We start from the raw sequence: 14,833 nt of genomic DNA, 5'->3' as shown, positions 1-14,833 counted from the left end.
TCCTAGTTTATAATGTATAAAGGTGCTTCAAGACGCTTATTTTATTTCAATTTGATGGTGACGTAGGCAATGCGCCTCCCACGGACAGGTGACCATTTAATTTTTATGAATGAATGGTTTGAAATGGTTGGCAGAGTGTTAAAGTTTTCCGACCACACACTCACAGAAAAATGTTTTGGAACCTTGCGTATTAAGTTTCTCGTTTAATTTTGTTTTACGTTTTGGAAAGTCAACCGGAGATTTATGTATATAAACACCAAACTTGGATGAGCGTCGTTGGCAATATCATTTATAGATAGGCCCATTAATGGTGAAAAATAAGCGATTTCGGATTAACTAACATGGCGCCCATGAGTTGAGTTGGCCAGACTCTCTTAATATACGGCTCTGGTAGTTTACACATGTACGTAATGATGTCACACGCACGGTTCGAAGAAGAAGCAGAAGCAGAAGCAGCGCGGGTAAAACAAATGACGCAAACGTTGTTCGGTGTTTGTTACTACATTTACAGAGCTGAAGCCGTTTTACGTATTTCTATATCATGTCACAGCTGAGGCCGTTTAATAAACTACCGTCACTGGACACAGCGAGTATCTTGGTGAGTTTGTGTGTTAAAGTCCGTATAACTCGGTGTTAGCTGCTCTGATATGATAAGGTAACAGCGTGTATTTTAACCCTCTCTGGTACGTTGTTGCCCTCAGGCAACAAACCCATTTTCGACCTGCTAAATCTCCACAATGCATCCCTTTGAATGATGCAATTCTTTCAAAAAGAGGGAAAACCATAGGGAACCAATCACAATGCTTTAATTTGACGCATGACTTTCAGGAGACCATCTTGGAACCCTTTTTTGCAGACTAATTCAAAGGAAACAGCTTTGCCATTTTGCACCACAGAAATCGTCTGAAAACATGATTTTCTGTCCCTTTTCCATCTGGAAAAAAATATATTCACACTAATAGATGAGTAAACTTTAATTTTTGATAGTTCCATGCAATTTATTTGCTATTTAAATAATGGAAACATGTTAAAATGTAACTGTTGCCCTGAGGCAGCAATGTACCACAATGGTAAATTGCATATGTTGCCTTGAGGCAACAGTGAACTATTATGGAATCACGATGGTAGCATGAGACTGTGTGAGTATTGTGTGTTTAGGTATCATGTTCAAAAGCATGCCATTCATCACAATTTTATTTTGATTTGTACAATTTAACAAAGATAAATTTGATGTTGGCTGCAGTAGGTTCAGGCTATTACTATACTCTGTAGACCACAGTCTACTATTGTAGTGAACTTTGGCTGCCTTAATTGCTTATACACATTTGCCTCCATTTACAGAATGAATTCAGCCTCATTCTATGCCTCTTTGAAGAAGAAGATGGTAGAAATCGCACTTCTAGTGGTTATGATCTTTGTTTGAATACTTTCTTTAAAGTATTACACTTTGACTCTTCAAAACATTAATTTCAATTTGTTGTTTCACAATAGTACAATGTTGTCTACAGCCATCGTTCAGACAACAAACCCTTCAAAAGAGTTCCTTTTCTAATGTTTTAAAATTTACAATGGTATATATTGTAACCTGTTGATGCTTTTAAATATTTTATACATGTTTAGGACATAAATGATGTTCAAATTGAAAAAAAAGGTCTCTTTCATTTTTTACCGTTATGGTACAATGTTGCCTACAGGCAACGAAGCCCAAAACTTCCAAAAAAAAAATATATATATATATATGTGTTTTAAAATTCTTTAGATTATGTTTATTTAGTCTATTTTAAGACAAAAAAAAACTGGCATCATAATGCGTACCATAGAGGGTTAAAGCTTAAAATCTAGGCTTCAATAAGGATCTTCCGTCAGTGAAGTGGGGAAACGCTTTGCGAAGTCTAATATAATTGTTGCAGCTACATTTAGTTTTGCTTATATGATCAGATATGGATTGCTATTTTTTATTTATTTATTTTTTACCTTCACACTTCACTTTGCAAATAGGGCCATGATTAAGGATGAGTAGTTGTAAATATATTTTTGTGGTAACAGCCTATTAATTGTGTTGAATTATGATGGAGTAGTTAAAGAGTCAGCTAAACAAGACTGAGGATCGAATTGTATAAAGCCTGATCATGTGTTCTGTAGAGAAGCCGCAATAAGTATACAGGGAGCACATACATTTGCAAAGAAAAACAGGAGTGCAGTCATTTACACATTTTCTCATAAGAGTTTAAACACAACTACACAAGTGCAATAAGCACGATGAATACATCACATAAGTTACCACTTCTATTAGGTCATGTAAAAAATGTCAAGTCCTGCATGTTTCTTTGCCCATCATTTTACAAGAGGTTTTCATAGTTTATGAGGAGACATGCCACAGCATAGTGTTTCTCCTGGGTATCTATGTGTCTATCAAAGTACCAAAGGCCAAACTAAGTACTCAGTTAATTACTTACCTACGTACTTACCGCCGGTACCAGTTTTGCGCAGCCAGGAGGAATACTTCCTCTCTGACAGCCAAGTGTATTTTGTTATTTGGTAGCATATGACCATCAGGTTTTGTAACGTTACTGATCCAGTGTTTTTGCCGCAGCTGGTGGAGTATGAGGAGCATTTTCAGCAGAGTTTAGCAGAGGCTCTGGTTGAGATGGCCAACATCACTTTGAATGTGTGAGTATTGTTTTCTTTGTTACAGAAAAAGATCCTTGAACCCTAAGTGGGAAGAAACACCTGCTAACTGGTTTGCTTTAGAGCAACTATCGAAAGTGGGCATGCGGGTAGTAGCTAGGGGGCACCAAAGTGCTGTCAAGTGGCAAAACTATGTGTACATAAGTGAAATCTATTACTATTGTGCCCCCCAGGAGAAACTCTCTAGAAATAATTACAGAAATGTGCATTTTAGTTGCTTTTCTAATGATATATATGACTAAAAACAAGAGGACAAATCACCCAAACGTAATTGACGTTTTACCACCATACTCATGACAAAAACATAATAAGATCACAGCAAATCAACAACACAGATTAAATCCAGTACAAGACACACACACACCACGCATACACGTACACACACTCTGTTCTGTAAGTAATGCCTTTTCTGCAGAGTGTACAGTTATGTTTTCTTTTGAAGACTAAAATGTTGCACTGTTGTTTCACCTTCTACCAGCTGCAGAATAATATGTTATTTATTGTTAAAGCCTAGCTGCAGTAAAATGCTTGATTTCTAATTTATTTATTGGTGACTTTATGTTAATGTGGATGGCTGACAGGGTTCTAATCAATAAAACTGCATTTTCCTCTTTTTTTATTTTTCTGAAAAACACTTAGTTTTCACTTGACCTGTAGTCATATCATATCAATATATCTTGCATAAATATCGAGATATGAAATGTTGTCCATATCGTTCAGCCTTACATCAAACAATCAGTGTCTATATTATACATTGTACCAAACAGGAGACTGTCTAAGAATCTCCCCCTTCCCGCTCTGAACGATGAGAGTCGTCCACGAATAGACCTGGTGGTGATCATCATCAACCTGACCTCAGAGCTCAGGTAACATTCAAACCAACTTCATGGCATTTTAATTTGCCTAAATTAAACTTGAATTGTGTTGTCCTCTTAAAACCCTGTTATAATTTAATTCACTATTTCTAATACAAAAACATGAGGAATGCTCTCAAATGAAAATGTGTTTTCTATTTTGTTTTAATCTTTTACATGGTATTTTATGGTGTTTAATTGGATAAATGATCTTAGTATTGCACCAATGCCACTTCTATAGCAGTGTTTGAGAGGATAGAAATGTTTATTTTAGAGGACATAGTATTTAAACAGGTAACAGAATAATTGTCAGTGCATTGCCTTTAAATCTTTTATAAAGGGATTAAATGTAAAGTAAAGTAAACAGGGGCATTACTGCCATATTGCCAGGAAGAAGTACTGTGTAGTGTTGTATGTACTTTATAAATATGCCTAAGATCCAAGTACTGTTGGTATGAATCTATCCTAACACGATGGAAAGGTTCAGTCTGTAACATCCACACTATTATTTTGTCTGTTGTAGTTTCCATTCTGCAGAAGCTTCCCTGAAATATTTGGACCCTGGATATTTCCTAGGAAAAGTCTGCTTCATGGTCACTAATGGTACGGCAGTGACTTAAATTCTTTTGTTTTCACTTCTCACAAAAAAAGGCCAAAAAAGATGAGCTGAAAAGACCAAATAGACCACAACAATTATGAACCATTTTCACTGTATATACACTGATCAGTCATAACACTCTGACCACATGGGTGGACAGGTGCATTTGCAGCACTTACCTGAGGAACACATAGCACAAGGATGCATTAAAGGAAGATGGCAAGCTAGTGTAGGCAGTGTGATGCTGCCTTCGGTCCCTGTGGATGTTAACTAGACACATATCACCTACCTAAGCATTGTTGCGGACCTCGAAAACCCTTTCATGGAAGTGTTATTCCCTGTTGCCAATGACTGGTTTCAGCCTGTAAATGTAAACCCCACCACAAAGTAAAAATGGTTGTTGGGGAAAAAAAAAAATAATAATAATAATAATAATAACAGTGAGTTCAGGGTGTTGACTGAATCACCAAATTTCCCATTTTCCCACTCAATCTAATAGAGCATATGCAGGATCTGCTAGACAAATCCTTGCAGGCCCAACCTCACAACTCACAAGACTTAAAGGATCTGCCAGTATTGTTGGTGCTATACTGGTGCCTGTCTTCTGTGGTGCCAGGTAGCAAAGCACACTTGTAGAGGTCAAGTGAAGTCCATACCACGATGGGTCAGGGCTCTTTTGTTGGAAAGAGTGGACCTACACAATATTAGGAAGGAGGTCAGAATGTTATGTCTGATCTCTGTATTATACAGTACATTTCATTACTTAGAATATTTCTGAAACTGATCCAGTCTTACGTCAGCCTTTTCCGTGTCTCTATCTGACCAGCTGATCTTTCATATTTTTGTCTCTTGTAGCTCGTAATGTTTCAGTCCCCACAGAACGATTGGACGCTGTCAGAAAGCTGGCTGCATCACTCCACTCCCCTCTGCTGTTTGCAGAGTGTATGGTATGTATTCATTTTAGCTGCAAACATTGACAGGGGTTTAAACATAAAATTGAACTCCAGAGGAAAATGAACATGGTGTAAGTCAGCTTCAAACTAAGTTATCGATTCCGTTATGGACATTATTTTAACAGCTGGTTTTGACTTTCAGTGAAGCCAGCGGATATCTGCTTAACAGACTTTACAGACACAACATTTTGGCTTACTAACTGGGTATGACAGGGAGTTCTGCCTCCTTTCCTATTTTCAGTGTGTACTTAGGCATACGTTAAACGCGTGATTTCACTTGATAAAGACTGATCTAGTATTAAAGGTGAATTCTAAATCGAACGTGGCAAACTGTCACAAATATTATTTAGCTCAATGTTTCTGGACTTGGATATCTTTGTGTCTTTTTCAGTTTTTTCAAAAGCCTTTATGTGGTACTGTCCTCCCCTCCAGACACCAGATGGTGTGAGCACCGCCGCAGACAGGCTGTGGACCATCCTGAAGGCGGCTGCTGGGCTTGTTCCTATGACTACTTCTCTATATCTGTCAAACCTGACGAGATGCACTTGGCCCCCAGATATGGACCAGCCAAGCTTTGATTAGCACTATTATGTGCATTAGTGGATAATGTTGTTTGCTACATCTGTGGTTATCAACATAAAAAAATAAAATAATATATATATATATTTATATATAGTTTGCTTTCTGTGTATATGTAGTGTTTTCTGAAATAGGGAAAATAAATATAATTTATATTGCCAAGAAGAAGAAGGTGAAGAAGTTATAAGCTGGTGAAGACGTTATAAGCTGGTAAAGCTAATGGTTTATGAGACAAAAATATATTTAACCATTATTGATTTTAGAAGGTATAGAATATATTTTCAATGTGTCCTTTTTTAATCACTAAATGAACTGGATGACCTAAGAGGGAGGTGCAAGGAGTGTGACCATAGGCACTGTGCCTGCTATCACGTCTGCATGCGTGCACGAACACACTATAAATAGTAAGGTTGTCATCATGGTAATTATCCATCACGCAGATATACCAGACACTGTTATGGGACAACTGAAGGGACAACAAATAGTCAATGGGATGGAGGAATGTCAATGACAACACTGATATCTATGACCTTGTTGGCTCCTTTACACGTGCATGTCCTAACAAATAAATGCATGACCACTCAGCCAAAAAGAAATTAAAAAAAAAAGCACTATGGTTCATGACTGTTTCATGCATGTGTTTTTGTGGGTTGCTGATCTTGTATAATGTGTGTTCTTGGCTGCCTTTTCTGTGTTCAAACATAACTTCTTGAACATTTAGACTTGCCATTTTTTCTTTTTCTTTTTCTTTCTTTCAAATACTGTTGCTGAAGCACCTAAAGCAGCTGTAATCCTTTTGCAGACTGAGGCATAGGCATAAATTAAACTAATGAGAAAAACATTTGACATGTCACAGTTGGTAAAAGTACAGGCATAGACTCTGCTTCGTGCTTGGCCGGTCAAGACCTTTTCATAGCGGACACTTGTCATAGCAGACCCACAAGTAAAACAAATTCAGCTGATGTCAAATTTAATTATTATTCCTAAGGTTTTGTCCCCCTGTGAGAAAGCACATTTCATGCCAAAGCCCTGAGGTCGCTCACCTAAAAGGTATGAAGTCATTGTTAATGTAATTAGTTACACTGGCTCCTTTCCTGCTGTGATAAAGCTCTGTTCAGGTATGGACAGTTACCATGAGTGTTTGAAATGAACTTGAACTCATGAACCACCTTTCAGTTCATCGTAGCATTACACATAGGGGAGTTGTTGCATCAGTTCGTTGTGGTACATTCTTGTTACTGAGTTATCATTAACACAACTGTGCTTTCCTTACTGTGACAAACAGTGCAGATGTCTCAGTTGGTAATTGTAACTGTCTGGTTAGCTTTTGCCTTCAAATGGGGTTGGGTTTACTATGTTCAAAGGGCCGCTGTGCATTCATTACAGCATCGAGGTTTACAATATAAGCACTGGATTTTGGTGATTTGTCTAACACCTGTGTAGTATCACCCACCAGCAGACAGTAATGCACAACTGCATTAAAAGTTGCAGAATGTATTTTAGTGTGAATGTGAATATAGTATTCCTGGACCATTAGTGAGATGTATTTAAAGGCAACGCTTTTCAAAAACATGACTGGCCAACCACTTAGTAGCAAGGTCTGGGGCAGTTCATATTTTAGGACTGACACGTGCTGCACGTGACTGCTCACTAATCCAGGTGTACAAAGGTGTCAGGTGCAAAGGAATACATTTTCCTCTTCTTCTCATTTTTGCTTTATCTGCACAATGAATGCTAAAATCAAAAATATATATTTGACCTAAATGTGACCAAACATTACATTACGTGCTACTTTTGAACAATATGATTGACACAACATAACTAGTGATTTATTTACATTTTATTTGTAAAAAAAATACTTTTCTTTAGTGTTGTGTGATATTTATGAGAATGTCAAAATATATTTGAGAGGTTCTGTCTCAGACTCTGTCTCTCTACTTTCACATCTCTAAAGTGTCTTTGAAAAGTAATGTTTGTCCCTTTTGTCTCTGAATGGGCAAGTAACCTGAGTTTGCTGAATAGCAGCAAGCCTTTTGACCTCAGCTCAATCAGCAGTGGAGACTCGGGACATGAGAAGGGGAGAGAGAAAGGCTCCGTGCCTGGTGTCACGTCTGCATGCACGCACTGATACACACAAACACTAATAATAGTCTATCATCATGGCAATTATCCATCAGGCCCGTTAACCAAACACAGTTTTGGCATCACTGCAGGAACTGGAAGGACAATGAGGAGTCACTGGGACAGAGGAATGTCAGTGATAATGCTGATATCTTAGGCCTGTTCAGACCTTGTGTTTAGATCTGATCTGGGCCATCGGATCACAAGTGATCAGCGTTACGTACATATGTTCGGACCAGGCATTATCATGCATCTCCAAATTTGTCTCCAGTTAGATCTCCAGATCTGATTTCAGTCTTCACTCTGTATGCAGATAAACTCGAATATAACTACGGCCCAGATAAATATTTTAACAGCTACTGTCTAATGGATCTCTGCCACTGCTCCAGGACAGAGAATAGCACTGCTTTATGTGTGTGCGTCATTACATAAAACTCCTGTAGGCCCTGTAAGTTTCCACATCCACTGTAATCTCCAGTAAAGGTTAATAAAGAGATCAGTGATTGAGGAAAAATAACCTATCAAACTTATCAAATAATTAACAAGGAATGACAATCATTTACTCATATTAAATACTTTCATTCATAAATTGTCACTTTGTTATTTTTTTTCCACTGGTGTGAAGTGTTTGGCCCCTTCCTGACTTCTTATTTATTTTTGCATGTTTGTCACCAAAAATGTTTGAGATCATCAAACAAATTTAAATATTAGTCAAATATAACACAAGAAAACACAAAATGCAGTTTTTAAAATAAGGTTTATATTATTAAGGGGAAAATCTATCTACATGGCCCTGTGTAAAAAAGTGTTTGCCCCTCCTGTTAAAACATAACTTAATTGTAGTTTATAGCACATGAGTTCAATTTCTCTAGACACACACCCAGGCCTGATTATTGCCACAGCAATCCTCCAAGAAACATGATGAACCTTCCCAAGAGTGGCCAGACGACCAAAACGACCCCATGAACGCAGCGATGACTCATCCAACAGGCCACAACACTGCATTTCAGAAAAAGAACATCATACCTACTGTAACATCTGGTGGTGGTAGTGTGGTGATCTGGGACTGTTTTGCTGCTTGCTGGAAGACTTTTGTGCTGTGAGAAATGGAACCATGGATTCTGCTGTCTACCAAAAAAATCCTGAAGGAGAATGCTGAAAACCCTGCAATGTGTCTGAATTACAGTAATTCTGCAAAAATGAGTGGGCCTACATTCCTTCACAACACTGTAAAGGACTCACTTGATTCCAGTTGTTGTTGCTAAGGGTGGCCCAACCAGTTATTAGGTTTAGGGGGCAATAATTTTTTTCAGGACCATGTAGGATTGGATGTAGTTTTCTTTAATAATAAAAACCTTCATTTAAAAACTACATTTTGTGTTTGCTTGGGTAATTTTTTCACACCACTGTATGTCATTTTTGAAAAGGCATCACTCATGGAGCTTTTTCCTTTTCAGGTGATCAGTTCCTTAACACCACCGTCAGGAGAAGTAAATAATATTCACCATCTTATGAAAATATAATGTTCATGTAGATCAATAACTGGACCCTTTATCCTGTCACTGCACAGTGAAGTGCTGGTGACATTCGTTCTTGTTCCCCTTGTTGAGTGGTTTAAAGATGGCCTTTGTCCTTGGAAACACCTCACAGCATCCTTTTCTGATTGGATTCCTGTGTTCTCTCTTTTGGATAATTCTCTATCAGTGACACAGTTACTTTTCCATCTCAGTGTGTGAAGTGTGGATCTTTTTTTTTCTTGTGAAACACTGAATCCTTTCATGTGTTCTGGCTCTAAAAGACGATCAAATAGACAAAACACGAAGAAACAACCTGCTCGCAGATACTTGTGCAACCTGTGTGAATGGGTTGCAAATTTGTGTTGATCACATTCAGCGTGGATTCACATAGTATTTTTATGTTACAAAAAAGAAAAAAAAAGAAAAACAGGGTGAGCTTTAACAAAGGGACAGGAAATGAAGAGGAGCATTAACTGTTAAAATGTAGAGGGGCTGTAATTTACAGGAAGCTGAAGGAGATAAGGCCTCTAATAGTCCCCTGCGAGAAGAACTGTGCCAAAAAGCTCTGCCTTGTCACGTCCACATGTATCAGGTGACTACAAATGGAAACTGAGTCCGAAAGATAAAACCATGTGTAATGGTCTCTGGTGACACTCCTCCAGGTTTTCAGTTTTTTATATGCTTGTGTACCTTTGTTTGTGAGTGTGTGAGCATGCACACAGATACTTGATATTAAACTCTTGTAGTCCTGACTTGCTTCCCATCTGGACTATCTGATGACTCTAACAATGTGCTCGTCTGTTTTCGGACCTGTCATTCACTTCTCATGAGAGGCGTCCCTTAATCCTCTATAATTAATAGTGCATTATTAGTGGAACTGATTCATAATAGTCGTGTTGTATAGAAGGATGAGAGGGGGATACTGGAGGTAATAAATATAACAGATTCATCAGGTGTGTTTGTGATTTTAATAGGTTTCAGGAAACACCTGAATAATCGCATGTATGTGATGATGAGATAATAGGCAGAGTAGAGCAAGAGTGAGTTTATTGGTAATAGGAGACAATGATTTACAGTACTATTACATTTTTGTAGCTGTCATCATGTCAGATCATGAAATTCGTTAAAGTGGAGATGTTAATTTTTCAGCATGATGAAAGAAAAATCGACACAATCTGATGCTGTTCAGTATCACCCTACAATAAAAGCAAGCTTACTACGTTCTTTATGATCTTCAACTCTGTAGTTATATTAATATGCAGTTGATTTCTAGTGTGATTGCTTCATTTGTGAGGAGGATTTTTTATAAAGCACTTCTAAACAGACACTTTTCTTGTCTGCCCTCAAACTCCAGGGTTGCTTGTCGTCAGCCTTTGAAGCCCAGTACTTTGTATTCAGCCTCAATGTCAGCGATCACAGTAGCCATCACATTCCTCAGGGCTTGCTGCCCACCAGCATCAAGTCCTGCCTTCTCTGCCATGACTTTGCCGATAATCTCTGCAATCAGCTGAAGAGGAAAAATAAAAAATAGAGAAAATTATATATACCTCCTGTGTATTACTATGGCTAATGTAATAGGACACATAAAGGAAAGTTTCTGCATGTCAGCTTCACCTTCAGTTCTGTTGTCATTGTGGTTATTGCTGTTTTTCTTATCACAATAACATCTAATATATACAGTGACTAAATCTCATCAGAAACAGTTTTCAGGAAACGTATGACTGTTCATTGTATGTATGTTCATTCTTCCTGATAATAAAATGTTACGAATGATAAATAAATAATTATTCTATATATGATTATTTATGAATTATTATATAAATAGTTCTGTTTTGGGAGTTGGATTTCAGGTTAACGTATAAAATCTTCCAAATTAATCCAAATTTTCCAACTATTTACTGTTATTTTGCAATATAAAGAAATGTGTTCTTTATCATTGACACTGGTGTTATATATATGGGAAATCTGTGAATCAAATTGTTTTTTTTGTTTTTTTTAAATATAAATTCATTTGAGGGGCAAATTCCATTGATGTGTCTAAAATGTACTTCCTTGAAGTTTCAGTGTCAATTTTGCTCGTCCAAGGTACATAGTCTTTATTAGGTGTTTTTTTTTGTTTGTTTTTGTTTTCTTTTTACCTCCAATTCTGTTTTGTAATTTAGACATCAAGACCTTACCTCGAAGTTCTTGATGGGGATCTTGTGTTTATTTGCATGGGTGTTAGCCAGAGGCTTGAGGATGGTAGCATGGTTGCCTTTCGCCTTCAGCAGTTCACCAAGTTTCTTCAACACAGTGGCGCCGTGGGCAGAAATGGCTTCATTGCCAGCCATGTCACCCTGCGCAATGCCGACAAACTTTGGGAACAGTTTCTGAGTGTCTGGATGCTCTGTGAATAAACTGTAAAGGACAGGGAAATTAAACATTCAGCAAAAATATTATTGCCAGGGCCATAAATACCACTGAGCCATAAATACCTTAATGACAGAGAACACCAAAGATTGTGCACCAAAATCTGTAGCATAATTTTTACTGTGGCCACTTTATCAGGTACACCTGTCCTGCTCTGCCATCAACTAAGTGAAGATCATTCTTATCAGTTTTTGTTCAGATTGTCTTATTGTTGTGTTTCTATTTTTTATGTACAGGAACAAACTAAGTTTTAAATACCACTATTATTAATACTAATACTGATAATACTTATATGTTGTTGCCCTTAAAGTTAAAATAATTTAGTACTATTTAGTACTATTTTTATTCATATTTATACAAATGAAATTATCATAATCATTGCATGAGAAGGGCAACAGTGTCCAATTGAAGAACAATTAAAGACATCTTAAGTGGCACTGGGTGGACCTCAGTTTTCTCAAATCCTGGCTTCAGCTATGAGAACAGTCTGACCTACAGGAAAGAGTAATCTTATCTAGCCAGAGCTACTGACCGGGTCAGAACCATGTTCCCATGGGTAGCATAGTCTGCTTCCACTGGACCCCAGTGCTTCAAAACCATGTCAAAGTCAGCCATTTTCCAAGGATAGGTAGTCTGATGAGAAAGGAGTAAAAAAAAAAAACATTACATCACGTTTATCAGAGGAATACAAGCAAAGTCTTCTGTTCACATGATGTTTGTGTTCATTTCTCCTGCTTTTCCGTTTAATGGCCATGAGCCAAGAACCACTTCGTTCAAGGGCTAGTCCTCACTGGAGAGATACACATACATTACTCTCAGTTAGTCTAACATAATCTTATTGTGGTGATGTGCAGCTGGTTTTAATGCTCTTAAAGCTGTCATGAGTCTGTAAATAGCATGTGCAGTGTAAAGATAATATGATTTCACCCCCTTTCATGTATTTTGTTTTATTGCTTTTATAAATGAAATCAAGGTCAGTGTAATTTGACTTTACAAAATGCTTCACAAAAAAATACTATAACGTCAAAGTTAGACAGTTTTCTACAAAGTACTTTCAGTTAATTAATAATACATAATGTTACATAAATAGTGAACCCTTTAAAAGTGACTGGTCTTATTAAACTGAAATGGAAATCACGTAAGTGCAGTGAATGTGTCTCAACTGTAGTATAAAGACACCTGTGTCTGGAAGGCCCAGTCAAAACTTCCACGTTGCTAAATGTATCTTGGAGTCCATCGTTAAGAAATGGGAGAGACATGGGGTACGCATATAGCAGGTGTCCTCTCAAACTGAGTGGCTGTGCAAGTAGTGATGACTGAGGTCCCCAAGATGCCTGTGACTCCTCTAAAGGAGTTAAAAAGTTCAGCAGCTGAGATGTGAGCAACTCTACACGCAACAATAGCTGCACAGCTCCTTCACCAGCTCTATGAGAAAGAGGCACAGAGAAAACCACTGTTGAAGAAAGCTTTTCACAAATCACTGGAGACGGGAGAATTCAAGGTTAAGTGGAAGAAGGTTCTTTGTCTGATCCAAAATGTATTTTTATTTATGTATTTATTATTCAGAGCGAATGCAGCAAAGTATATGGATATTGTGAAGGAAATCTGATTTGCGGTTTGCAAAAAGTACTTGGGAGAAAAAAAAACATGAAGTCAGTGAAGTCTACATCTACTCAGGCTATCTACTGAGGAAATCTACTGGATTAATCACAAAAGTTGAGCACTTTTGCATAGATGAAGGGACTAAAACTGCAGTGTCTAGATGTGCCATCCTGAGGATCACACTGACTTCCAGTGCTGTGATTGCAGCCAAAGGTGCATCAACTATGACTAGAGGAAGATAAATACCTGTGAAATCCCACATGTTAAAATGTAGATGTTTAATTCATTTACATTATTATGTAAAAAAAAAAAAAAAAGAAAAAAAAGCTGAATACCGTAAAAGGGGATGAAAGCTTTGTATAAACACAAATATATTTGTCCTCAGAGACAGTTAGCTTTTACTTAATTTCTTTAAGCAGTGTTGTTGTCGATGAGATGTTTTCTTAACTGAGTCACTTTTGAACTCTGAAATTAGTTATTTCTTTCATTTTATTTTATAAAACTTGAATCCTGAACGTGACATAATGTTTACCCGTTGTGCAGTGTTTATTATTTTTGCATTTTTGTCCAGCAGTTCTTAAATTCAAACTCTAATTAAATTTGAATCAACCGATTATTTTGTTTTCCCTCCACGTTGTAGCTATTATGTGTCAGGATACATTAAATCAGCATATTTCATCAAAGTTTCAATGATAAAACAGTTAATGAAAGGCATTACCTACCTGCAAGGTAGAAAAATATCCTGTGTGATTATACCAAATTCTTCTTGGCCTGACTGTCCCCTGCTAAAGCTGACCTTTTATACCCCCTCTCTGTCCTGTCACCAAATTATTCCAGCCCTCCCATTCATCTGCCTCTCACTGCTTCTCCTCAGATCACCTTCACAACACCTTGAAGCTTCAGGTTGAAACACACCGGTTATACACAAACATTATGTGTCATGTGATTACTTATCACAAAGGGCAGTTTATTTAAACCCTTCATTTAACTATTTTTTTCTCATTAATGATTCACTCAAACAGAAAGCAGTTTGATGTTTTTACCCTCTCTTTTCAATGTAAATGAATGCTTTACCTTTGTTACAGGCACACTGTTGTGTATTGCTGTGAGAGGAGGAATGACTTTAAGCAGAGAACCACTCGACACTGGGCTTCGTGGTGGTTTAGGAGAGCATGTTTTTTTTTAGACCCAGCATGAAGTGAAATTACTGCAATGGCTGTATTTCAACCTGGCAAGATGTAGCTAGTGTGTCATGCATCTGTTCTCCCATAAACCCCGCCTTGATGTTGAAATAGTTTTTTTCATCCTATTTATATCCATGAGAGGAGATTAGTTTTAGTTGTTGTCCTTGGGTATCTAATAAAGTTCAACCTGAATGTTAAAGGAGGTTACTCTTTAATATTAGCATGACAATTACACACTTAACATTGTATGCACATCAAATAAGAAGTACACAAATGGGCCCGTGTTCGGCAGCTTTCCAATGCCTTTCTCTCACTTTACTTTGACTAA

The 14,833-nt window shown here is 37.4% G+C and overlaps 2 protein-coding genes across 6 annotated transcripts; one reads left to right on the top strand and one right to left on the bottom strand.

Moving 5' to 3' along the window:
* The first annotated feature begins 362 nt into the window (after positions 1–362).
* pane1 (proliferation associated nuclear element) lies at positions 363–5,762 on the top strand. Of its 4 annotated transcripts, none has more exons than XM_047576845.1 (7): positions 363–461; positions 551–598; positions 2,594–2,670; positions 3,456–3,554; positions 4,066–4,145; positions 4,996–5,087; positions 5,485–5,762. In XM_047576845.1, exons 1-7 carry the CDS (start codon positions 402–404, stop codon positions 5,539–5,541), a joined length of 513 nt encoding a protein of 170 aa, XP_047432801.1. In that variant the 5' UTR covers positions 363–401; the 3' UTR covers positions 5,542–5,762. The 4 variants fall into 4 exon arrangements, with proteins under 4 accessions (XP_047432801.1, XP_047432773.1, XP_047432783.1 ...); XM_047576817.1 differs by having other exon boundaries at positions 365–461; positions 5,526–5,762; XM_047576827.1 differs by lacking the exon at positions 551–598 and having other exon boundaries at positions 399–461; positions 5,526–5,762.
* A 4,578-nt stretch (positions 5,763–10,340) lies between these two features.
* mb (myoglobin) lies at positions 10,341–14,201 on the bottom strand. Of its 2 annotated transcripts, XM_047575888.1 has the most exons (5): positions 14,044–14,161; positions 12,899–13,144; positions 12,252–12,352; positions 11,488–11,707; positions 10,341–10,817 (listed from the first exon to the last, which is right to left on the bottom strand). In XM_047575888.1, exons 3-5 carry the CDS (start codon positions 12,332–12,334, stop codon positions 10,677–10,679), a joined length of 444 nt encoding a protein of 147 aa, XP_047431844.1. In that variant the 5' UTR covers positions 12,335–12,352; positions 12,899–13,144; positions 14,044–14,161; the 3' UTR covers positions 10,341–10,676. The 2 variants fall into 2 exon arrangements, with proteins under 2 accessions (XP_047431844.1, XP_047431836.1); XM_047575880.1 differs by lacking the exon at positions 12,899–13,144 and having other exon boundaries at positions 14,044–14,201.
* Positions 14,202–14,833: the final 632 nt, after the last annotated feature.

This window comes from Mugil cephalus, chromosome 2 (genome assembly GCF_022458985.1).
Source record: "Mugil cephalus isolate CIBA_MC_2020 chromosome 2, CIBA_Mcephalus_1.1, whole genome shotgun sequence".
Taxonomy (NCBI): domain Eukaryota; kingdom Metazoa; phylum Chordata; class Actinopteri; order Mugiliformes; family Mugilidae; genus Mugil; species Mugil cephalus.
Note: the sequence above shows the minus strand (reverse complement) of the source record. Positions and strands in the feature narration are given on the sequence as shown.